This window comes from Myotis daubentonii, chromosome 8 (genome assembly GCF_963259705.1).
Source record: "Myotis daubentonii chromosome 8, mMyoDau2.1, whole genome shotgun sequence".
Taxonomy (NCBI): Eukaryota; Metazoa; Chordata; class Mammalia; order Chiroptera; family Vespertilionidae; genus Myotis; species Myotis daubentonii.
The window spans coordinates 61,918,918-61,943,932 of NC_081847.1; the positions used below are offsets into that span (position 1 = coordinate 61,918,918).

General features: G+C 42.6%; 1 protein-coding gene across 5 annotated transcripts in view; it reads left to right on the forward strand.

Annotated features, from left to right (window-relative positions):
* The first annotated feature begins 397 nt into the window (after window positions 1-397).
* Window positions 398-25,015, forward strand: part of PTPRM (protein tyrosine phosphatase receptor type M) — a 661,667-nt gene continuing 637,049 nt past the window's right edge. For 2 of the 5 annotated variants that reach the window (XM_059706597.1, XM_059706599.1), the window contains exon 1: window positions 399-948. In XM_059706597.1, the coding sequence (XP_059562580.1) occupies window positions 879-948 (70 nt within the window). In that variant the 5' untranslated portion in view covers window positions 399-878. Of the gene's footprint in view, window positions 949-15,947; window positions 15,976-25,015 lie in introns of those variants that run through there. The other 3 variants (XM_059706595.1, XM_059706600.1, XM_059706598.1) reach the window with 3 other exon arrangements.

Below are 25,015 nucleotides of genomic sequence, written 5' to 3' on the forward strand. Positions count from 1 at the left end.
CAGGGGTGACGCTGGCCCTGCTCGGTAACGCTGATGTCCGCCGCCGGTTCGAAGCTCCGCCGCCCCGTTCGCGGGGCCGCAGGCCGCGGGTCCCGTCGCCACTCCCACAAACTACTAGCGGCTCCCGACCCGGGACAAACTTCTGGCCGAGGCGCAGCTCCCCGCCCGGCCAGCCACCAGCCGTAGGCGCGCCTGGGGCCAGGAGGGGGGCCGGCTGGAAAGCCGTCTCGCCCTTCCTCCGCGCTCCGCTACCGCCACATCCGCGCGGCGGTGGCAGCCGCGGCCGCCCCAGCCGCGCTCCCCCCGGAGGCGCCGCTGCCGCCCAGCGCGGGCCGGCGGGGTGGCGCTCACGCCCCCTAGCGGACCGCGGCGGCGCCTGGCGGCCGTGACGTGGGCTCCCCCTCCAGCCGGCCTGCGGGGCACCGCCAGTCAGTCCGGGAGCAAGCGCCCCGCGCGGAGCCGGCGCGGGCTCGGCTACTGGCGCGCCGCCTCCCGGGGGCTGGGCTCGGGGCTGCCGGCGGAGGGGCAGCCGGCGGGACGCGCGCGGCCACGGCCACGGCCGGCGGCTCGGACCGGAGCCGGGGAAGGACAGCGGCGGCACCCGCTGGAACGGAGGGCGGATTTGGGCTCGGCGGACGCGCCCTCCGCTCCCTCTTGCAGCAGCGCCAGACGCCTCGTGGGATCAGCGGCCGGGCCGGGAGACCAGGACCCTCTCCCCTGGCCCGAGGAGCCCCGGGAGTTCGGACTCGTGCAGCCGTTGGCACTTTGGCAGACTGGTTCTGTTTCTCTTCGCCTTGAACCCAAAGATCCCGACCGCCCTCCGCCCTCGCGCGCCCACCCACGGCCGCCAAGGAGCGGCCCGGCGCGCACTCTGCAACATGAGACTTGGGATCGGCCTGGCGACTTTGGCCGGACTTTTGCTAACTGCCGCCGGGGAGGCGTTTTCAGGTGAGCGGGGCCACTTTTGCCATCCCTGGGGCAGGCGGGCCGGAGCGGGAGCCCGGGATGCCGGCAGCTCCCGGGTGGGAGAGTTTTAGGCGGTCCAAGCGTCCGGGGAGGGGGCGCGGCGGGCCGGGCACCGATCCTGCCCGTTGGCCGGCGCTGGGTGAAGGGCCTTTGGGGAGGGCGGGCTCCGAGGACTCGCGCTGGCGGAGCGGACTGGCCAGGAGCACTAGCCCCAGAACCAGGGACCCCCATCTTGGCCCCCGCTCCTCCGCTGGCTGGGCTCGCGCTCCGGGCGGACGGCCATCACTCCGAGTCCCCGGCCGGTTCCGAGAGGAACGGCAGAAAACTTTGCCTGAAGTTCGGAGCTGCAGCCGCCGGCCGCCGGGCGTGGGCGCTGCGCGGTCCTTCGGACCCGGAGCAGCGGCCGGGCGGGATCTCCGGTGTTAGGCTGCGCCCGTGGCGATCGTGCCGACCGGCTGCAGCTCCAGGGACTGTGACGGTCGCCCAGCACCCTGCCATTCCCGCCGCCGCCCCGGCCGGTCGTCCCCGGTGACCAGGGATCCTCAGGCAGTCGCGTGGCAGCTCCGGAAAGCCAAAGCGGGCATTCCTCCTCCGCGCCAGAGGGAGACTCGGCGGCCCAGGAGGGGAGTAGCCGGCACCCCAGGCCTCGCGCCACCGAGGCCCTTTGCCCGCCGACCCCCACTTTCCCACCCTCGATCCCCAGCAGAGCGCCGCTGGCCAGTGGCAACGTGGTAGCCCAGCCGCGCCCCCGGGGGTCCCAGGTGGGCAGGGACTGCTAGTGCATGTGAGTGTGTGAGTGTGAGTGTGTGTGAGAGAGAGAGAGAGAGAGGGAGAGGGAGAGAGAGACTGGCAGTACATGTGAGTGTGTGTGTGTGTCCACGTGTGCCTGCTTGCGAGCGCGGAGCGTTCTGAGTCCGGGTCGGGGAGCAGTGTTACAGGGATTACCTCTGTATCGCCAGTAGGACCTGGAGCACACGCGTGGATGGACGGCACACGCTTGCACATTTCACACTTGGTTTCTCATGTGTATTAGTTTCATTAAGGTCCAGATACAGTTGTGGCACTGGGCATCTTGCTTTTCTTTTCATAAAAAGCCCGCTGTTTGGCCTTAAACTTGGGTTGCGAAGTAGGTTTCCATTCTGGAGGAATGACTAAGTTGGACTTTTTTTTTTTTTTTTGTAATGTGATGGAGATTTTCACTGGCAGTAAACGCATATTTTAAACATTGGAAAGGACATTGGGCTCTCCGGCCTGTGGAGACATACATTTTTACACACTGGCATCCGAGGCACATACAGGCACATGTGTTGCTGAGCTGCAGGACCGTTGACCACAGTTGGCGGCAGAGATGAAGTTGAGCTTGTAGTTACTTGCCTGATTGGCTCAGTGCTGTGAAACCCAAACCAACTTCAATAGAGAAATACCCTTTTCCTAACTTTAACATTTTCTTAACTGTCTGGTAATTGCACTTGCTCCAGGGATTTAACAAAGTGACACACTGCTGCCTGATAAAAGATTGATGGAAATTTTGGCCTGCATTCTTTATTAGTGAAATATGGAGTAGATTTGCCAATATTAGAGCCTTGCAGCTTATTAGTATTAGAGGGCAAGTATGAGGACCTTAGAAGTATAACTTTCTGCCTGGGATTTGTTTGAAGTTAAGCTTTGTCAAATAGCATTTGGATGGATTATTAAGTTGTGTACAAGAGTTTGGAAACAAATATTTATGTAGCTTATTTATACAATTTAGTTCCTCATCATTAAAAAGTATTTCAGCTTGGGTAGTACTGACCTGTGTCTGTGTTATGGCTGATTTAAATTATCAGTCGAACTGAAACAGACCTCTACTAAAATTTAGCCAGATTTTTTTTTCTCAGAGGAAATAGATCATTCTATTTGTTTGACTTACCATTACTTGATATGTCCTCTCTATAGTTGGAAAGCCAGAGTTACCTTAGTATATTAATGGGTAAAGGGGAAATGAAGGACAGTATCTGAGAGATTGCTTAGAAATATTGGCATTTTAAAAATTTAAAGTTGGCAAGCTTTGTGTACGAAAGGATCAGTTATGTTGCAGCACATTCCCTTTTTTCCTCTCTCTACTTTGTATTTTAGGTGATACAGATATAAGGCACTTAATGCTTTGGAAAAGTCATGCATGTTGAGAAAGTTAATTATGATATTATGAGAGACATGACAATTTCTTTTTATGATTCTTTTGGAGATTGTATTAACGTGGCTACTTTTCACCTAACATGGGACACAAATTTAAAGACAGAGAAGCTGGACTGTAAGCTTGTTGAAGACAAGTAAATTATTTTCCTTTTGGTTCTCCATAAACCACTTAGGGTAGAGCCTTAGACTTAACATATTATCTGTTGAATAAGTTACCAATCCTGGTGGTTTGCAAACATGACTGACACAAAAGGGCGGGATAGAAGTGGTTGTTAGAATTTAGAATTCGCTTGCGTTTTTCCTCATATGAAAGGAACATTTTCCTTAGAGGTCCTCTAGGCCACCCAAAGGACTAACTCATGAGGTTCTATGTAACCAGTGGAGGTATTCTTATGTAACTAAGATTTATACACAAGGTACTTGGCTGTTCCCCTTATGCAGTACTCCTCATTCTCATATCCTCTTGTGGAATGGGTTTGGAATTTATATAATTGTTAATTAATCATTTCTGGAAGTCTACTACATGTAATTTGGATGCCAGACATCAGAAATAGAGTGCTAAACTTACTGTAAGAAAAAGAGAAAAGAAAGAGGTTTTTTGGTCCATGATGACTTCATCTATTGTAAACATTCCATTTAAAAATTATTATTTTGATAATTTTTAATTTGTTAGGCAAAATATTGGAGGCTCACTTTCTGCCTTCTAGGCTTTTAATGATCACTAAAAATAATTTTTGTAAAAACATGCATAAGTTAGCTGTGAGGAAGAAATCATTTTACTTTTGCTTCAAATTCTTTTCCATAGTGAAAGCCAAACAGCTGGCAAGCTAGTCCTCTTTCTTCCAGTTTTTCAAAGAGCCAAGTTATATATATTCTACAACAAAGTGCTTAGTTTTACATTATAATGGGACTGATGTGTTAAGTTCTGTTAAGCAAACTCTGGTCTGCAGAAATAGAAATACAGATTGGGCCCTTTGTTTCATTATTGTAAGTATTTGGGACAGATCAAACCTTAACATAACGATGAATTTGGGACTCTTGTTGAGAAATTCATTTTTCAAAATATTCTTTTAAGGACGTTAGTTAGTAGTATTGTACCAATGTTTAATTTCTTAGTTTTGGTAAGTCTGTGGTTATGCTATGTTGTGGAAGGCAGGTAAAGTGTGTAAAGTATTTGTACTATTTTTGCAACATTTTTATATGTCTAAATTTATTTCAAAATACAACAGTTAACATATTTAAATTTACAAAGAGTGGGGATAGATTTGGTTAGCTGTTTGACTTTTTCTTATGCAGATAACTTAGAGTCATGACATTTTATATTTTTATGGTGCTGTCACTAGATTGATCATTGATGTGATGAACATACTTAAAATTGAAATCAGTGGGCATGAAAGAAATATGCCAAGAAATTACTATAACATTTTCAGTGTTATGTGTATGTAAAGAAGTATTGTGTGAGTGCAGCAAATTGTTCTAATCTGGAATATTAAAGGATTTAGTCTATCCTGTTTTCAAAGGGTTCGTTTAAAGGTTTTTAGAAGAGAAGTTACTTTATATAGTGATATATGGATAAGTAATATATATATATATATACAGTAAGTAATTCTAAATGAACATAATGAAAAAGTAAATTGTATTATGTGTTCAGATTATATAAACTGTATCTGAATTAAGCATAATCTTTAGTTTGGGGAAAAGTAAGTTTTAACATGTAAGTATTTCGTGACAATTCTATAAAAGTTGATTGACTTTAGTTAAACTTTTCATAGATCCCTAGCAATTGTAATACATTCTAGGAATCAGTAGGCTGTATATATCCATTTCGGTAGAGGAACTCTTTTGTATTAAGTATTGCTTCCTTTCAATGAGTGTTATTATCTAAATCTAAGGACATAGTTTTTATAGTTAGAGGATCAGGCGTTTTAATTAGTTACATACTTTTCAACAGTAAAACATTTTTCGTAAGGGTGATGTACATCATGCTTTTAATTTTAATCTAAGATTTTACTCTTTGGAATTCAACTTCCCACAAACTTCCTCACAGTTCCATATCTTAGTGTGCATATTTTCTTTATGAATCAACATATTAATAAGCTTATGTTGTAAGTGAGAGAAGGTTTAATTACAAAAGTTTTTCAAACTCAGATGATAAATTTTAAAAAGATACAAAATAATAGAAACTTCCCATCATAGGAAGATTCAGCTTCTCAGGTTCCTAAAATACTGCTGTGGTTTTCAGTTTAGTCATCAGAAAGCCTGAGTCTACACTGTAGTCCAAAAAACTACAGGGAAAAGAGGTAGGGCTTGGTGTTGGGTGGGGAGTAGGAAAGCTTTAGTCATCAACCTTGGTAGTTTGTAGTCCCACCATCATTGGGGCGGCTGGCAAGGCCAGGGCATAATTAAGGGGTGGGACTGTGTGAGAGAAAAATAAAAAGAAACATACACGAGAAGGGAAGGGTTGTGTGCTCAGGTGTAAGCCACGTAAGTTCTGGACATCCTAGCAGGGGCGGCTCGCTGTCCTTACACTCTCTTTGCTGTTAAGGGTGGAACATAAGGAAGGGGGGGCAAGCAAGAGTGACACAATGTGCCCATAGATCTATACCTCAGCAGCTTCGGTGGTTTCGGGAAGGACTTGGGGGTGTTGAGCCAGTGTTGGCAGTGAACTTTGTTTAAACCTGTGCTTCTCAGAACTTAGTGTGCCCAGGATCGCCTGGAGGGTGGTCCTTCCCAAGGTTGGTTTCTGTGCTGAGCCATGGTGATGCTAAAGTGGAAGGTCCCTGGAGGCTCCCACTGCATCCCCAGGCGATCCTGGTTTGTAGCCACAATCTGAGAAACGCTGTTCCACAAGAGTAGTTCTCCAGTGTTGTCCGTAGACCAGCAGCATGAGCACCTGGGGAACTTGTTAAACACCCAGACTCTGGGGCCACGCCCAGACCTACTGAATCAGAAACTCTGGGCACGCAGGCAGCAGGCTGTTGGGACAGCCCTCTAGGGGATTCTGATACTCGCTGAAGTGTGATAACTGCTGTTCTAAAAGCACTGGCATCCCCAAAAGCACTGGCATCCCCGTCCTGCATTTTCAGCCTCCCTTGACAAGAGCTGAAAGAGATCTAGGGGTGAAAACAGAATTCACATGCACTTATTAGCCTCTTGGTGAACACAGCCAAAATTATGCACAGGCTGATGTGATTGTTAGGTGAAATTGCCAGTGTGACATTTCAAATAATAGTCTTATCTGGGGAAGATATTGGATCCAGCCAGTTGTAAAAAAAAGTTTTCTATATTTTTACTTGCCACAATGTAAAGTTTTAATTAAATTTTGCAGTGATGATTAGCCATTGGAAATTTTTCTGGGTTGATATTGTGTATAGAAGACATTTTTTTGGCTTGTTGTAATAAGCAGAGAGCCCAATGTGCCTATTACGATAATGCCTTTAATTCAAGTAAATATTTCATGAACGCTCACTCTGTGAGGCCCCTCTTTGGTGAGGCAACACTGGGATGGCAATGAGCAAAGGTAAGAAAGATCTAGTTTCCATATTTTGAAAAATCATCCATCTATTAAAAGTTTCAAAATCGGCTGAAATAGAAAAGGAACAAGGACTTTCTCAGTAGAGAACTGGGAATTAATATACATAGAAGTTGGAGTTGTAATGTGGAAATGTGAAATTTTGCCTTTGGAAATGAACTCAACTTTCAAATAGAAAATGAAAGGTTTTCATTATACAACTCTTTAAAATACTGACAATGTGTATCCTAAAATCGAGCCTTGTTTTTCTGTTATTCACAAAAGACAATCATTGCATCTCTGTCATTTAATACTCGAGGCAAATAAGGGTGATTGTGATGTCATTTAACAAATTTATCTTGAAAACGTTGTCACCAGACTTCGAAAGAGAGAATTTTCACAAGGCAGCCCAGCCTCCTGTTTCCTGCTCCTGCTGCTGCAATCCGCCGCTGATCACTAGGTGTAGCTGCATCCCTAACCCCACCTGCAGGAACCAGAGGCCCAGCCTTCTCCAGCAGGCTGCCTGCACTCACTCACAGCTGAAGGAAGGCATGCTAGTTGGTGGAAATTCATCTTCCTGTACATGTTTCTCTCTTTATTGTGAAATTAAATTCTTTCGTGCAAGTTCCACTAGTAGTCATTGTAGTTTAGTTTGTTGTTGTTCAAGCACCGACCCCAAGTAGGTTCATCTGTGATAATCTTCCTCATTCTTTCTGTTTCTGGGCTGTAAGATATGTTGTTGTTATTCTATATATAGCAGTGGAACTAAAAGAAGTAGTATATATGTGCACACTAAGTAAGAGTTCATGTTAACCTTTCGGGCCTTCTCCATCAGGCATTTTAGTAGTAGACTAGAAGACGCAGTGGAGTGAATGACATATGTAGGTGTGTAACATTCATATGCAGTGGCCTGTGTACTGTGCTTACATCTGCAAGAGATTACTTCTACAACACTGTCAGTTTAGGTATATAAATCAGGAAGTCATTAAAATTTATATGGAAATCCGATTCAGTAAGTTTGTCTGCTTACAACTCAGAAGACCATGAGTCATTACAAACTTTTTATGTGACCCACAAGTGTTGGGCCCTGAGTTGAAAGCAAGTAGAGGATGGAGGATGTGCTAGGAGAAGCCTGTGTCACTTACCTTAGAACTGGGGTGAATGGGGGAGGGGCATAACCTCGCAGGCCAAAGAGCAATGATTGCCAGGTGTACAGGAGAGAGTGAGGAGAGTAGTGTTGTCAGAGACTTGTTAAAATGGATGCTGACTTTAGAATCTGCCCTGGAGGAAAAGGCCACTGTTTAACAGAATGATTTATTTCAAAACGCAAGCAGCTTGAGCAGAAGCAAAGCATTTACTTTTTATGGGCTACGTTTACAGAGCATCAGTTTGTTTTCAGATGGGTGAATATTCATTTTAATCTCTCATTCCTATTCACTACGCAGAAAGCAGAGTTATTGCATACAATGAAAAGAATATGTTTCAGTCTGGGTTACTGAGGCCCCACTACTTTTCCTCTGCTTCCAGAGAGAGAGAATCAGAACAGGTTCAGAGATGGCCTTCTGATACGATGAAGGGAGCTACACCACACCCTTTTCTCAATCCAGTTTTTTTTCATTGCCTAGATTATTATTTTTTAAATATATTTTTATTGTTGATAGTATTACATATATCTCCCACTTTCCCCCCATCTCTCTTTCCTTCCATCCTTCCCTCCTCCCCCCAGGTCTTCCTACCCATATTGCCAGTGTCCATGGGCTATGCATGTAAGTATATAAGTTCTTTGGTTTATCTCTTCTCGTCCCTCCAACCTCACATCGAGGTATATCAGTCTGTTCCACAATCCAGTTTTGATGATTCTATTTGCTCTCTCTTCTCAGTTGGAGTAGTTTGAGGTACTTTAAATCACGTCATAACCACATGCTTGAAATTGGTTTGCTGTTTTCTATCTAGATACAAAATTATAAAGTGGTCTGAAGCATTCCTCTTAAAATAAATGCTGATAATGTGTAATTCAAATTACTGAACAGTGTTTTTAGCATGTAGTAATCACTTCGTAAACATTTGTTGAATAAATGAATAAATAAATGACTGAATGAAGTTCCCTTGTGGAAGAAAAAAATACCACATTACTTAGGCTCATTGATGTTTTTTTCTTTCTATGAAGTTTGAGTTTTTTAAGCGTTTGTAATAACCTTAACCATAGGCCCAGGTGGTGGGTGTTGTGCTTGGTAACCTTAGCAATTTATAGGTGTGTAAAGTTTCAGTTTATAAATTTAAGGGGGAAAGTGTTACCTTTTGTTAATTATGTAAAATTAAGCCTGTAATTTTATCATATATAATCAAAATACTTAAATCAGTTTTTGCTGGAACATAGAATTTTGATATAATACTGATCACTAAAAAACAAAATTTATTATGCGGTAGGTTTATCATGCCTCTTGGGGGGATGTGATTTAGTCATTTGGTGTATTAAAAGAACCATGGTTCACTAGTAAGAAGGTACAGGACAGGGAAAAATACATATTGTCTCTGCAGTTTTATATCTGACATAGAATGAAATTATACCTACACAGAGCTCAGACTTCCGTACCTTACCACGGGCTCATCTTTAGTACAGCTGGCATGCTCTCCTTCCTTTTCCATCCAGTGTGGTACACTCTCAGGTGATGAAACTTAATAAAAAGAGGCTGCTTGGACAAGTCTCATAAACTGTGGTCTTCACTTCCTTGACTTTTGAAATGTGGACCACTGAATGTGGTATAAATCTTCACAATTTTTACTGACTGGGATTATGTCATGTGTGTATAGTATGGGGCTTCTTGCCTTATTTTCTCAGTTTATCAGTTACCATATTCTTCCTGTTTGTGGTTTGTATGGCTTTTTAGTGAGCCCCTCCCTTTCTTTCCAGGACTGGTCCATGGGCAGGGAGCCACTGTGGGCAGCTTGTTGACAGTTCTGTGTTACTGACTCTCAGAAGGTTTGGAGTGGGAACCTGCCCAGTCACAGAGGGACTTGGGCAAGTGGAGGGTGTTAAGGCCCTGAATTCAGCTCGGGGGTGGGGGGTGGGGGTAGGGCGGTCCCTGCGGTGTGGAAAGAAGGTCAGAGTCCCCTACTCTCTTCCCCCATCCCTCCTCCCACTACCAGGGCAGATCAGGTATGCTAGGTTTTGAATTCTGTTTTTACCATTGAATCCCATGTGGCCTTGGGCATGTTATATAATTTTTCTGAGCCCTGGTTTTCGTTTCTGGAAAAATACCTTTTTGGATTATTGTAAAGACTAAACCAATGCCATGATGTTAGGAGGCCTCTTGAGGTGACAGGGCTATGTCAGTTCAATCGTGAGGAAAAGGGGGGATCAGTTTGTTCTGCTATTGTCCATGTCCATTGTAGGTTTAACCATATGAATTCACTGTTTGTATAGGTCAGAAAAGATTGAGTATTGGCAGTTTCATATGATTCAGACTAAGAGATCCCCTTTCTTGGTTCAAGGTTTTGATATTTCTGCCTGGAGGCCGTACAGGTGATGTATATGTAGTTATACACACATATATGTCATTGACATTTGGCCAATATTATGTTTTAAAAGAAAAACCCCTGAAAATAACAAAGTGATCATATCATGAAAAGCCAGCACTAACTACTCAGTGCCATGGAAGGCATTGTGGGACACCTGCATCGGAGTTACCTGAGGCTCTTCTTAAAAATGCATGTTCATGGCCCCACAGACCTACTGAGTCAGAAATCTCTAGAATCGAGTCACAAACTGGTAAACACCTCAGAGGAGTTTGGTGCTCATTAAAGTTTAGCAACTTTTGAAATTAGTAATGATTCTACCCTTTGGATGACTTATTACCATCTTCTTGACTAGTGTTAAGAAAGCATCTGAGGATCATCACATGAAGTTTTATGTACCAAACTATAATTGACTGGAGAGAATTTCTTCTATGAAGTGGAGGCTTTCTGGTGTCAGAAGAGAAAATGAATTATGAAGCAAGATTTTTATAAGAACTTACCTGCTTCATACCCATCTTCCACTTTGGTGGCCTCTAGAAAATGTGATATCAGTCTGGAATTTTTAGGGTATTATAGTGAAAGAATAAAGACATTTTAGAACAATAATAACATGATTTTAGATCTTTGTAGATAAGAGCTGCCTTTTGAGATGTCTCATTTAAAGAAGATTATGAGACAAGATGATATTGGGAAGATTATTTTCCAGCACTTGTTCCTTCATCTCATCTGCACTGAAACATATTGATATTGCAGAATTATTGGCCTTAGTCACCCCAGAAGCATAGGCCACAATCTTGACATTTTGATTGTAGTAATTCTTCACATACTCACAAACCTAAAAATGGGCACATCAGTCTGTTAAAGCACTTGAAAATTTCCACTAGCTCATCATTTTGACCAAGGAAGAAAGGTGCTTGTTGAAATGTCATCTCTGGGAGAGGTGGCTTATTATTAAGTCATCTTAAATATGACATCCTCAACTAGCTGTCACCTCAATAAGTTGACATCCTTAGGTGTCAGGTTTCTCATTCGTGAAATGAAGACATTTGATTCAAGGATCTATGAGGTCTCTCCAATCACTTAAAGAGCATGAGGCTTGTCATCCAGTATATCTTAGCTCAAACTAGTTTGTCAGATACCATGGTGTAAGAATGAGACCTGGATCAATGGGTCATTTTGGATGGTGTGCCGTGCCAGCACAGCCAGGTTCAGTGAGCCTGAAGGGGCTGTGAAGGATTAAGAAAAGACAGATAAGAGAAGAAAGCTGGGTCTGGGTGGGACGCTGCCCTCTCTGATGGAGAGACAGTGTCAGGGCCTGCAAGCCAAGTCTTTATTTTATAGCCAGGTTCCACGAGGCAAAGTAAGGGCATGGTCAAGATGTTTACAACATTCTCCTGAGTTTCGAATCTACTCAATTACATGCACCTGATCAAGCTTTGTTTACCTGCTGCGCCTTAGGCAGCCTGTATCACCTAGTGTCCTAGCCACCTGGGAGCTGCTCTCCACAGATAGATGAAGGTAGGAGAAAATACTTAGAACACTGGGTATGATCTAAGAGCCTGCCTGATATAGCATGAAGTTGCTTATTAAAAGGTAGTGGGTGTTGAAGAGATGTCTAAAGGATTTTAGATGCTCCCACACTTGCCAGGGGCTGCCTCTGCACAAAGGAAGGTTTGCATAAAGGAGGCTCACTCTTTTCCTTTGTACTTGAGGATGTAGTTGCCATTCACAGGTGTGCCCTAAATGTAACTTTTGTGTCTGTGCATTTCTTTTACGTTCTAATGACACCATGTATCATATAGCTCACTAAAGGTGAAGCCCACTGGAGTGGGAAGATAGTAGAGAAGTTATAGCCAAGTTCAGTACTTATCAGCTTATTTTTAAAGCCTCTTAGTTAAGCAAAATTTTACATAGGTAAGAAAATATAAAAATCTTTTGGTTAAACAAATTTTTTGTGGACAGATTTAAAAAGTGACTACACATTGGGGAACGAGTTTAATGGTTAGCTATTGCTATGAAACAAATCTTGCAAAACTTGGAGGCTTAAAACAACACCGTTAGCTATTTTTCATGTTTCATGGATGGTCTGTGGATCTAAGCTGGACTTGGGGTACGTTATGTATGTGTCTCTGTGCAGCAGATCCTGGCTGGGCACTCCTGTTATTTTGGGGCTGACTGGTTATATGTTGGTCTAGGATGGCCTCACCTGGGTCAGCTGGGCTCTCCTCCACGTGGTCGTTCATTACCCAGCAGGCAGAGTTTCCAAAGAGAGGGCAGAAGTGGGCCGAGGCCTCTTGGCATGCTCATTATAAGGGCACATTCCACCTTCTTATTCTGGTCAAAGCCAGTCACGAGGCCAGCCAACCATCAAAGGCGCGGAAATAGGCCTCAGTCCTTGCTGTGTGCCGCTGCAGGGCCACATTGTAGAGGATACAAGGAGAGGGGTCTGCCAGAAAGAACCCAGGGTCCCTGCTCCGAGATGCCTCTGCTTTGAAGAACGCAGTTGGGAAGTCACTGGCAGCATGGGAAAAAAAAAAAAATTAGGATGGAAAGGTCTGCATTTGAGGTCCCCCCCTGCCACTTACTGCCATCTGAGAAGGAAGTTATTTGACTTCAGGGAACTCAGATCCTTATCTGTAAATAGGGTCATTCAGTGGCATTCTGATTTGCTTCAGAGGTCACATCGGCTAACTGACAATTAAAAAAATAAACAAACAAACAAATAAATAGCGAAATCAATCAATCAGTCTTCTGTGTCCCCAGGTGTGTTCTGAAGGTGATTACAGCCTGATTTAGCATGAGATTTTCCTCCTGGCTGCGTCATTTATCAGCTGTGAAAGTCACATTGCTTTTCTGAGGCCAGTTTCTTCATCTGTGGAAAGGGGATGATGGTCATCTCCTTGGTTATCCTACGGAAAACACAGTGCCTGGTGTATGATAGCTGCTGTCATCGTTGGAGCCCTTTGATGATGGAATAACCTTGAGCCATTGCCTGGAGTGCTTCCTTTGTGTCTGCAATCTCCATAGGGTATGGTTCCCCAGTCTCAAGTTTTCTTCCAGTAGTGGTCATGTTGGTACAAATAACTCTATTTCCTCTGGTTTCCCAGGAGCAAAGGTGGAGGAAATATGAATATTGCACACCACCTAGGTATGGGGTCCTTTACATATTATTCGCTACCAAAGCAATCCTACAATGTGGAAATGGTGGCACTGTCATTTTATGGTTTATGGAACTGAGGCCCCAACACATTTTTGGATGTCACACAGATAGGGGTATATCTCTTTGTGAGCCCCAGAGTGTTCCTTTCCTCCAGGGCCTCTTGGGCCCAAAGCCTGTGTTCTTGTCCCTGCCTGTTGGGCCCAAAGTATGCTTAAATATTTGGCACAATTTCTCATTTTGACATTTAAAACAATTGTAAGTTTGGTGGAGCCCCGCAGTGCAGTGTAACTACTGCTATTTCACAGCCCTCTGAAATAGTAAATTAAAAGGAAAAGTACTTAGCTTCTAAGCAACTTGAATGAAATTAATTGATTAGAGTCATTATCCATATTTTTCATGAGCAGAAGAGGGCAGAATGTTGTCTTCGGTGTCACTTCAAATCCCCTGGCTAGAATTGTTTTTGTAATTTCTTGTGTTTAGCATCTGGATATCTGATTGAGGTGAAACGTGTAAAATCCTTTGTAAATCTCTTATCTGTGTTCTCAGGGGCAAAGTGCCTCTAAGGTCAGAGATAATTTATTTTAAGACTCACTTCAGGTGGAAGTGGGCAGGCCTTTGGAGACTGATGTTAATCACCTTCTTTAGAACAAATTGTTTTTTCTTTTGAGGTTCAACAGAGGCAAAGAAAGCATGTAGATCCATATTTGAAGGATTTAAAACAATCCAATGAGCGCGGGTCTAATTAATCACAATGGAAAATAACTATTTGGTATGTAATAGTCTGCAATAAATAGATTCTTGTACTTTGCTTATTTAAATCTTTTTTTTTTTTTGCAGTGTTAATGGGGAGAATTAGACCGAAATAAACTGAACATGAATGAAAGTTAGAATAAGTGAATATTAAGAGAGTAACAGTATCTTTCAGAGTGATTTTTAAAACATAGGTTTAGATTATTTTTTATGAAATAGTGATCATTTAACAGATGCAAATTTATACATAAGAACTTATTTAGAAAGATTCCTGAGCAGTTGGAGAGAAAATGGGGTGATTTGCTTGTTAAGGATGAAGAGGACCCCAGGACTGGACCTTTAGGTTCAAATGTTTGGTTCTGCTCCCATCTGGCATGTCATTTGGGTCAGGTCTTCTAATTGTGACTCTAATCCCTGAAGAATAAAATGGATGTTATAATACCCCGAGTATCTAAAAGGATTATGCGGATCAGATTAAATGATTTTGAAAATTGATTCCTCAGCTATGAAGTCTTCGCTACATGTGCACTGTCTTGCTGTCACACACCCTTGACTGGTGGTGTTTCTGAGGGTTTCAGTTGGAGCAGTACCTGTGCTCATCATTCTTCACCCACTGGCACTCCTAGGCTTGCTTTTAGTGAAAATAAGACAGCTACCCGCCACCAGGTTGTTGTTCTGTATCTCTTTATAAATAGGAAATTGCTATTAAGTTGGCATTTTTTTCTCTCTCAGGATGCTTTCTGAATACATACTGTTTTTTCTATTCTGGGGCACCCCTCGTACTTCAGGATTCATCTTTTGTGCGTCAGTCCCATACACTAAATTTGAACACAGGGGTGAGGGATTGTCAGTGATTGGAAGAATAGTCTAGGGTTGTTTGCAAGGCATAGTCTTTTCCAGAAATAAAAAAACTTCTCTAGGACTGGAGGGGAATGAGGCAGCACGGAGTCCTCCTGCCTTAGGAAGTGGCTGCGCCGTCCGTCCGTGGGCGAGCACTCCTGGCTGAGCTCTGTGTGAGGCCTTGGGGCCTGGCTGGGCTGGCTACTCAGGACACGAGCGAGTCCAAGATGAGGATTTGCTCACAGGAGCTCACAGACAATCCTGAGGGGCACATAAGTAGCTGAGGGCTGGCCTGGCAAGCACGCTGGAAGCCGAGTCTATAGCAAGGAAGCCCCTGAGGCAGGGCTCTGCAGGATGAGCTCACAGGGGCAGGGTGAGGAGTTGCAGTGTGCCAGTGGGAATTCGGAGATGCCCATGAGCATGTGGACACTGCATGGAGGGAAGGGGCGGGGGAAGAGACCTCTAAATAATATTTCCTTTGAATGTTTTTTCTCTCTCTTAAAACGGAATGCCTCCTAATCAAGCTAGTGTTTGAAGATTGTGTCATCTACTTAGAGAAGATGCAGAAGGGAAAAGACCTGGGAAATTGAAGAAAGGAAAAAACTTTTAATAGGTTTTTTGTTTTGTTTTTTTAATTGGAAGATCCTGTTAGTGACTTGGCCTCTTTCCCTTCTGTCTCCTTGCAGTAGCTTGTATTTGCTGCTGTATTTAAGGATAACTGTGCTGGTGGGGAATTTGGCCAAAAGCTAGAAAAGTGTGTGGGATTAGGGAAATTTCAGGAATCAGAATTTTGGCTTCTTTTACTCTCATACCTGCTATCATGATCCTAAACTTTCTCTTTTTCCTCTTTCTTCTTTCATTCTTTCCCTTGCATTTTCATCTTGAGTAATAAGTGTGTTTTAAAAGAAAGTGGTGAACCAAGCAGGTATCTGCATGCCATTGGACCATCACCATTCCTCTCCCAATAGAATTATCATTGGACAGGCTACTGGCATCCTATTTCTCCTCTGAAGGATGTGGACAAGACAGTGAGTGTTGGTTCAAATGAAGAGAAATGGTAAGTGAGGCATAACCACTACCATGTCTATGCCAGGCACCGGCTGGGGATTTATCAGCCTTATATCTAGTCAGCAGAGTACTTATGGATAAAACTATTATAACAAAAGGGAACTAATGCTTATAGAATACTTAAAATGTCTGAGCATTATTCCAAGTGCTTTTTTCTGTGTATGACTAAATTACCCCCATTTTACAGGCTTGGCAATAAGATCACAGGCTGAGCAAACTGACCAGGCTTAGATAAGCTGTAAGGGGAAAGCTGAGATTTGAACTTGACCAACCTGAATCTGAAGCCACTAATGTTGTTCCTGCCAGTTCTTTGTCTGTATCAGACACAGTTAGACTCACTCTGCACACACCATGAACTTAACCTGCTTCTGTGTCAAAACTCTGGATCTTTGTGTATGCATCCTTTTGACTGTTTAGCTAGGAGTCCAGGGAGGGTTGTACAGGTGGTTCAGTTGTAAAGGGCATTGGCCCCTGAATAACAGGATGAAGGGGAGAAGAACACAACTCTAGGGACACTTATCAGGCTGGTCTTTTTACTTTGGTGGAATGATTTTCAAAACAGAGTCAACAGATTAGTTTACTCATTCTGGAGGGTGTATTGTAGCAAAACTCAGGATGAGGAACAAAACAAAGGATAAATACTGTTTATGAGATCCTGCTTTAGTGAAATGGTTTCCCTGAACAAGGAGCTGATGCTGATAAGTTCCAAGGTCTGTCTGTGAGGCACTGACCCTGGACAGTCGTCCGACTTCTATGCTTGTGTATCTAGTTAAAGAATTTTGAAAACTGGGCACTTCCTTGCACATTGATAAGTTTACATATGAAATTTTGCAACATATGTTTATAAAGTTGAGAGGGAGGAAATTTATGCCCTATGTTAACATTTTAAAATGAAACTTTTAAAAAATTCTTTTAAAGGCATCCCTCAGAAACAGAATTCAAATATCAAAGGGATTTGATACACTCCATTATCCATTTAAAAGTACATGAAAAAGTGTTGATTCAGTTGAGAGAAATTTGACCTCCGTAATTTTTCTCCTTCAACTGGTATTTACATTTTATTTATCCTATTACAGCATATTTAAGCTTGAAAGTCTTTTACTGATTATTTGTTAAACTTCTGTGTAACAAAATATGTATACATTGAAATTTTAATTCTATCTTTGACTTTATGGGACTATAAAGCTCTCGTGATGAATTTTATCTTGTTGAAATCTCACTAAAATTATTAGTATATAATTGAATCATTGTTAAAATTTCTTGGGTAAGTAGTTCAGAAATCAACTGAGCTTTACAAAATTGGTTCATGTATCTGTGGGTATATATTACTGTCAAACAGGTAAAACACCAATTCTATTTCCATATGGGACAAGAAACTTGTTCATATAAAGAGGTAGATAGAAGTAGAGGATTTTTGTTAGAGCAGTGCGGCTTGTTTTCAAGTTATATGCCACAGTTCACATCGAGATCCAGCATCTGAAATTATTTTTAATGACCTGTAAGCTGACAGTTTGATTAATTTCATTCTCAAAATTGTTCAAAGCAAAAAATTGAAAAGCAACTAGTCCTTAAAGATTTAATGTCCAGTCATGCACTTTCTCATTTACTGGAAAAGAAACCAAGTAGATAGACCAAGTAAACGAAGATTCACCAATAACTGTTAAGTACACCTGTTATTTTTAAACTTAAAGATACCTTGTTTATCCCAGAAATATAGAAATATGCAGAAATGTTTGAGAAAACAAAAATAATATTAATTTTAATATACTTTAGCCAATGCATTATATATATATATATAAAATGTAAATACCAGTTGAAGGAGGAAAATTAAGTTTTTTGTATATATATTTATATGTATATTATATATATTATATATATATATATATATAGACTTTTTTTGTTAAACATTAAAGATGAAAGATTAAGGCTAATCGGTGAATGAAAAATATCATATGATCTGGTTAGCACAGAAGTTCTCATCAAAGCTGTCAGTCAAATCAGTCATACTTTCTATCAGAAAAGGTCTAACTTAGTTTTTAATTTCAAATAAGTGTTAATTTGCATTTTGAGGAATTTTTTTTAACAAGTATAAAGAAATTAGATGACATTATTAAAGCAGTTTAGTCAAGTTTAAAATGATGTAGATTTGGTAGAATTAACTATATTTTGTAATACGTTATAAAACCATGGCAAATCTATTGTTTTTTATTAATTTATAGTAATATAATGGGCACCTAAATTAGGAATTGTAAAGTGAGTATCAAAATGAAAAAGCATACTGTTTTTCTGGTAAATGTGTGTGACTGTATTTGACTTGCGGGAATAATTAAAAATCATAGGCATACATTCAGAAGTAACTATGTCAATTTCTGAAGATATAAGGATTCAAGGTTTTCTATTTTTAAAAAATATTTTTTAGTGATTTCAGAGAGGAAGGCTGAGGGAGAGAGAGAGATAGAAACATCAATGAAGAGTAGAATCATTGTTAGTTGCCTCCTGCATGCCACACAGTGGGGATCGAACCTGCAACCTGGGAATGTACCCTGACCAGGAATCAAACCATGACCTCCTGGTTCATAGATCAATGCTCAACCACTGAGCCAAGCCGGCTGGGCATTCCTATTATCTTCTATAATAATAAAAGCGTAATATGCTAATTAGACTGGACGGCCTTCCAGATGACCTTCTGGACAAAGCTGGGGCTGCAGGGGAAGCCCAGGTCCCAGTGCCAGAGGGAAGCCGGTGCCGGCAGCTAGGGGAAGGAAGGCCTACTCTTGCATGAATTTTGTGCATCAGGCCTCTAGATTTAATAAAAGAGGTATATGCTACTCAAAATAAATGGACACAGTGGCAGATTGGTATAGCATATTTTTTGTTAAGAGGTAGAATATATTAAAGATTTCATAAGACGAGGATTGACTTTTACTGGAAAAATTACATCATAGGTAAATGTTTGATACAGTGGATTTTCACTATCTTACTGTAAAATGCACACTTAATCCAAACTAAATCTCATGTATATATATATATATTTTTAAAATATATTTTATTGATTTTTTGCAGAGAGGAAGGGAGAGAGATAGAGAGTTAGAAACATTGATGAGAGAGAAACATCAATCAGCTGCCTCCTGCACATCTCCTACTGGGGATTGTGCCTGCAACCCAGGTACATGCCCTTGACCAGAATCGAACCTGGGACCTTTCAGTCCGCAGGCCGACGCTCTATCCACTGAGCCAAACCGGTTTCGGCAATCTCATGTATTTTATTTGTGAAATTTTCCTGTATAATTTGAAAAATTTGGAAAGCATTGCAGTTATATTCAAAAGAATCAGGCTGGGTCGAGTACAGTTAGTACTTACAATTAACTGATCACAACCAGTTACAGGTTTCTTGTCTTGGCTAGTATGTTCACAGTGGTTAGAGCATCAGCCCATACATGGAAGGGTCACAGGTTTGATTACTGATCAAGGGCACGTACCTGGATTGTGGTTTGCTACCTGTGCCCAGTTGGCGCTCTTGCAGGAGGTAACCAGTCAATATGTCTTTCTCACAGGGATGTCTGTCTCTCTCTTTCTCTCTCTCTCTCTCTCTCTCTCTCTCTCTCTCCCTCTCCCTCTCCCTCTCCCTCTCCCCCCCCCCCCCCACTTCCCTCTCTCTTCCACTCTCTGAAAAGCAATGGAAAAAATATCCTCTGGTGAGGATTAACAACAACAACAAAAATCAGTGTCAGGCACACAATGAAGTATGCAGATGATGTTTTGTTGAGTTGTACACTTGAAACACGTATGGTTTTGTGAAACAATGTTATCTCAATAAATTCAATAAAAAATAAAATAACATGCAATACTAAGAATAATGTTTAGGCTTATTAGGCTCAGTTGTTTGCCAAAAACATATCATCCTGGCTTTAGAATTCAAAAGTTTATTGCTCTAATGTAGTGTTTATTATGTAATAGCATTTTAAAATATAAGATTCGTTGAATTTGACAAAAATAAAATAATAAAATAATAGGTGTCAGGATTATTCACATTTTTAGTTATTTGAAGGTCCTTTTCTTTCCAGCTAATGTCATCTTTGAGTGTGAGTGAGTATATATGCTAAAACTAATAAATATATTTGGATACATTTAAAAGTCAATTTTTGCATTTAACATTTATCAGTGTCATATATTTCTTAAATTTCACCAATTCTTATATGACATGTATTCTTTATGGTCAAGGGAACAATGATGTGTGGTCATTAAATTGTATAATATATCTGATTTTATAACATCCCACAAGGGCTAAAATATTCCATCTCTAGAACATTGTTTTACCCTGAAATGACATATGGCTATGACAGAGAAAGACATGAAGCCCCACAGTGAGTAGCTGGTATTTGATTGATCATTAAAGAGGCTTTTGGGGAGCAAAAACTCACAGTGTTTCTTTGATGCCATGGATGTTTTTATACCTGAGAGGTGTGCCTTCCTTTTGTAGGGTGTGGGGTCTGTTAAGAAAGGGCAGACAGGAAAGGAGAGCGCACCTGATGCTGGGATGGAAATTGGTGGCCTTCCTCCTGTCAGTGTCGTGTTCCTCTTAATTTTCCTGCAGCTGCAGAAGTCCCCTGTTCTGTGGTTTTTGTCTGGACTTTCACACTGACACCTAAAATGATGGAGCAGGGCCCTATGCCTAGGGGTCTATAGCTTTTATCTTTCCAGATAGAGGCCTCAATTTAAATGAAAAAGATTTAATTTTGGAGCAGTTTTAGGTTCACAACAAAGTTAAAAAGAAGGTACAGAGATTTCCCATCTGCTCCCCGCCCCACACATGCATAACCTCTTCCAGTTATCAACATTCTCCAACATAGTGCATTTGTTACAATGACTGAGCCTACATTGACACACATTACACCCAAAGTCCATAGTTTGAATCAACGCACTCTCTGGGTGTTGTGTAGTACATGGATTTGCACAAATGTATAAAGATCTCTATCCACCATTATAGTATCACTAGAGGCCCGGTGCACAAAAATTTGTGCACTTGGGGGGAAGGGGGGGCCCCTCAGCCTGGCCTGTGCCCTCTCGCAGTCTGGGACCCCTCGGGAGATAACGACCTGCTGGCTTAGGCCTGCTCCCGGGTGGCAGAGGGCAGGCCCAATCCCTAGGTGCAGCCCCTGGTCAGGCTCAGAGCAGGGCCGATTGGGGAGTTGGGGTGCCGCCCCCTGTCATGCACAGAGCAGGGAGATTGGGAGGTTGTGATGCCACCCTCAGTCACTCTCAGGGTAGGGCCAATTGGGGGGTTGGGGCACCGTTCCCTGTCACACTCAAGGCAGGGTCGATGGGGAGGTTGCGGCGCCACCCCCTGTCACGCACAGAGCAGGGCCAATCAGGGGGTTGGGGCACAGCCCCCTGTCACTCACAGAGCAGGGCCCATCAGGGGGGTTGGGGCGCTGCCCCCATCACACACAGAGCAGGGCCTATCAGGGGGTTGGGGCACCGCCCTCTATCACCCACAGAGCAGGGCCGATCAGGGGTTTGGGACGCCGCCACTGTCACACTCAGGGCAGGGCTGATGAGGGGGTTATGGCTCTACCCCGTCACACACAGAGCAGGGCCCGTGGGGGGTGGTGGTTGGGGAGCTCCCCCCTATCAGGCACAGAGCAGGGCTGATCAGGGGGTTGGGGTGCCTTCCCCTGTCACGAACAGAGCAGGGTGGATAGGGAGGTTGTGGCCCCACCCCCTGTCACACACAGAGCCGCAGGGCGATCAGGGGGTTTGGGCGCTGCCCCCTGTCACACTTATCCCGGTGCCGGGAGGCCTCATGGCTCCGCTGATCCCGGTGCTGGGAGGCATATTACCCTTTTACTATATAGGATAGAGGCCTGGTGCAAGGGTGGGGCCGGCTGGTTTGCCCTGAAGGGTGTCCTGGATCAGGGTGGGGGTCCCCACTGGGGTGCCTGGCCAGTCTGGGTGAGGGACTGAGGGTTGTTTTCAGGCTGGGGGTGACTGAAGCTCCCAACTGCTCCTTTTTTTCTTTTCTTTCTTTTTTTTTTTTTTTCTGGGCCAGCTTTAGCTTTGAGGCTTGGCTCCAGCTCTTAGGCCTCCGCAGCTGAAAGTAGGTTTCTGGCCATTGCTTACCATGTTGCGAATCTGCTGGCTGAAGTCCGGCAGTATTTGTTACAGAGTTTCTTAAACTGCCCGCTCAGAGGCCAGCAGCCGCAGGCAGGGAACGTTGGTTTCCTCCGTCACTGAGGCAAGCAAGCCTCATGTTAGTTTCAAGCTGCCTGGCTGCTGGCCGCCATCTTGGCTGACAGTTAATTTGCATATCTCGCTGATTAGCCAATGAAAAGGGTAGCGGTTGTACGCTAATTACCATGTTTCTCTTTTATTAGTGTAGATACAGAGTATTTTCATTGCCCTGCACATCTTCTGTACTCAGCCTGTTCATTTCTTTTCTCCCCCAACAAGAAGAGGCAGAGACCAAGCTGGTGAGCTCAATTCAAGTCTGGTCTTGACTTACGCTGTGACTCTGACAGATATTTTATTCTCAATTACCCCTTCTGAAATCAAAACAGGTCATTAGGATTTAAAAATGATTTTGATGTTAGAACTTTAGCTTACGAGTCATCATTAATCATAAGAAAGTGAAACAGTGGTGTCAATTCCTCATTTTACCTGGAAGAACCAATTTGACCCGAAAGAATCTGGCAAAAAGTAGTTTCCGGTTATGCAACTAAATCTTCCGCATAACTGACGGCGTCCAGGTGGATTCTCCCCTCCTTCCGGGAAGCAGAACAGGGAGCCCAAGGGCAGCATAAAACAGCTGTGCAGCACTGAGGCACTTCATTAACTGAGATTCCCCCCTTCACTTCCTGTGGTGGTGCTGACATTTCTGTGATGGGAAGTGGGTGGGAACTATTACATGGATCTTGAAGCACAAGTTAAATGGTTTGTTTAGCCCAGAGAAAGCTGGAGCTCAGGTTTCCTGTGAGTTCTAAAGGGAGGCAGCAAATCTTGGAAACACACTGCTTAGGAAAATGATGAGACACATTATCCCTTCACTAATATTAAGACAAATTTATCTCAGAAAATATAACACTAGCATCTAGTAAGAATTTTAGTAATTTTCATTCATAAGGATATTTGCAGTGTGTTTGGGGCCAGGAGGAAGGGGGACAAAAACATGGCAAGGGGGTGGGTTATCTGAGGTCAACCCTTGGCCAGTGGTTGTTTGCAGAGTGATAGGCCATCTGAAGCACGGTTCTCCAAAGCAGCGTGTACACCTGGAGCCTAGAAATATGGTGCACTGGAGTGCAAAAAGAGTGGGACCTTATCCAGATACGATAAATCCATGCCAAGGAAATCAGAGTAGAAATACACAGACTAACCTGAAAACATATCCACTAAAGCATTATTTAGAGAAGTGAAAAATTGGGAAAACCAACACTCAACGATAGAGAATAGATTAAGTCCTGGTGTATTCATATAATAGAATGTCATGCAGCCACTGAGAATGATTACAAAGAAGAATGTTTAAGGATATGAGATGATCACAAGAGAGTGATGTGGGTCAAATGCTAGTGACAGAATTATGTGTATAGGGTAATGCCAACTTTATTTAATTTTTAAAAATGTTTATTTAAAAAACTGGAAATGCATGAACTAGAAGTCAAAATAGGTGGTTATTTCTGGAGAGTGGTTTTATTGGTATTTTTGCTTTCTTTTAACTTTTCTGTGTTTACCAGATTTCCTTCTGTTTATATATCCATCTTACGATGAAAATTACTTAAAATAGTGACTGTGTAAGAGTTGAATCCCTGAGTGTTTAAGTCAATAAAGAGCTGTGATGATTTTGTGAGTACGAATTGGCAAAGACTGATGGTCCTCCCCTACTTCTAGAAACCAAACTGAAAGAGGAAAATTCTCAGATGACACAATTTACTGCCTTTTTTTTTTTTTGCTCACTCTGAAATGTGTAAAACACAAAACATACAGATGTACGTGTGACAGTGCATTGCAATGTGAGTTTTTAAACAGATTGTACCCATCGCCAGTTGTCTTCTAATCCTCTTTTGGCTGCTTTTCCTCTGGAATTGTTTCTTTGCTAGAGTATTAATGGATTGGTTAATTTGTGAGCAACACTCCTAATTGTATTAAATCTCTACAACCTTATTAAGCATTTGTGCAGAATTAGATCAGAGAGATTGGGGAAGCAGCGTGCCAGTGGTTGTATAAAGGGAGGGAGGAAGGATGAATGAGGCTAACAAGTGAGTGTGTTCTAATTGAGCCCCCATCACCACCCTCCACATCATAAAATCACACAGATTGAACACCTGCTGCTGAAAACTCAGAAGTATTCTAAAGGACATAAAGCAGCTTCCTTGCTGTATGTGTTTACACATCATTATAGGGAGAGTATGAAGGAGAGCCAGCTTGTTATTTTCACTTAGATCTGTTAGGATTTACTTTTATTTTGAGGGAAAGAAATGAGCAAGAATTAACAAAATCTCCAGTGCTTGATTTTTAATGCTGGTTGCCTATGTTTATATTTAGACACCAGACAACAGGACAGGTATTCTGTGCTTAAAAGGAGAAATAATTTCAGAAAATATAACGACCATGTCTATTTTGAAAACTAAAGATAATAGCCTGAAATAACTGATATTTAAAAACCATGGCTGGCAGCTGCTTTCTTCTGAGAGTAAGGGTGATGAATTCAGCCCCTGAGAATGTGCGCCACGCCTTGGAGAAGTGGGGCTGGGGAGGATGGATGAGGACGTGCATTAGCACTGACCTCTGGGTGCTCTGACTATGTCCTGTTGCTTATACGTAAACATTCTTAGCAGCTTGTTTTTAATTTAAAGTTACTGATTCTTTGTATTATGTATTGTAGCCCTTTCCAAGTAAGAAGTATTGAAGTACCATTGAGAAGGAAAACTGATTCAAAACCAGAAGCGGCCAGAATTTTTACTTTTTTAATATTTCCACTAAACCTTACTAAGAGTCTTTCTCTTGTAGTTTTAAATTGGATGGCACCAGAGGTTTTT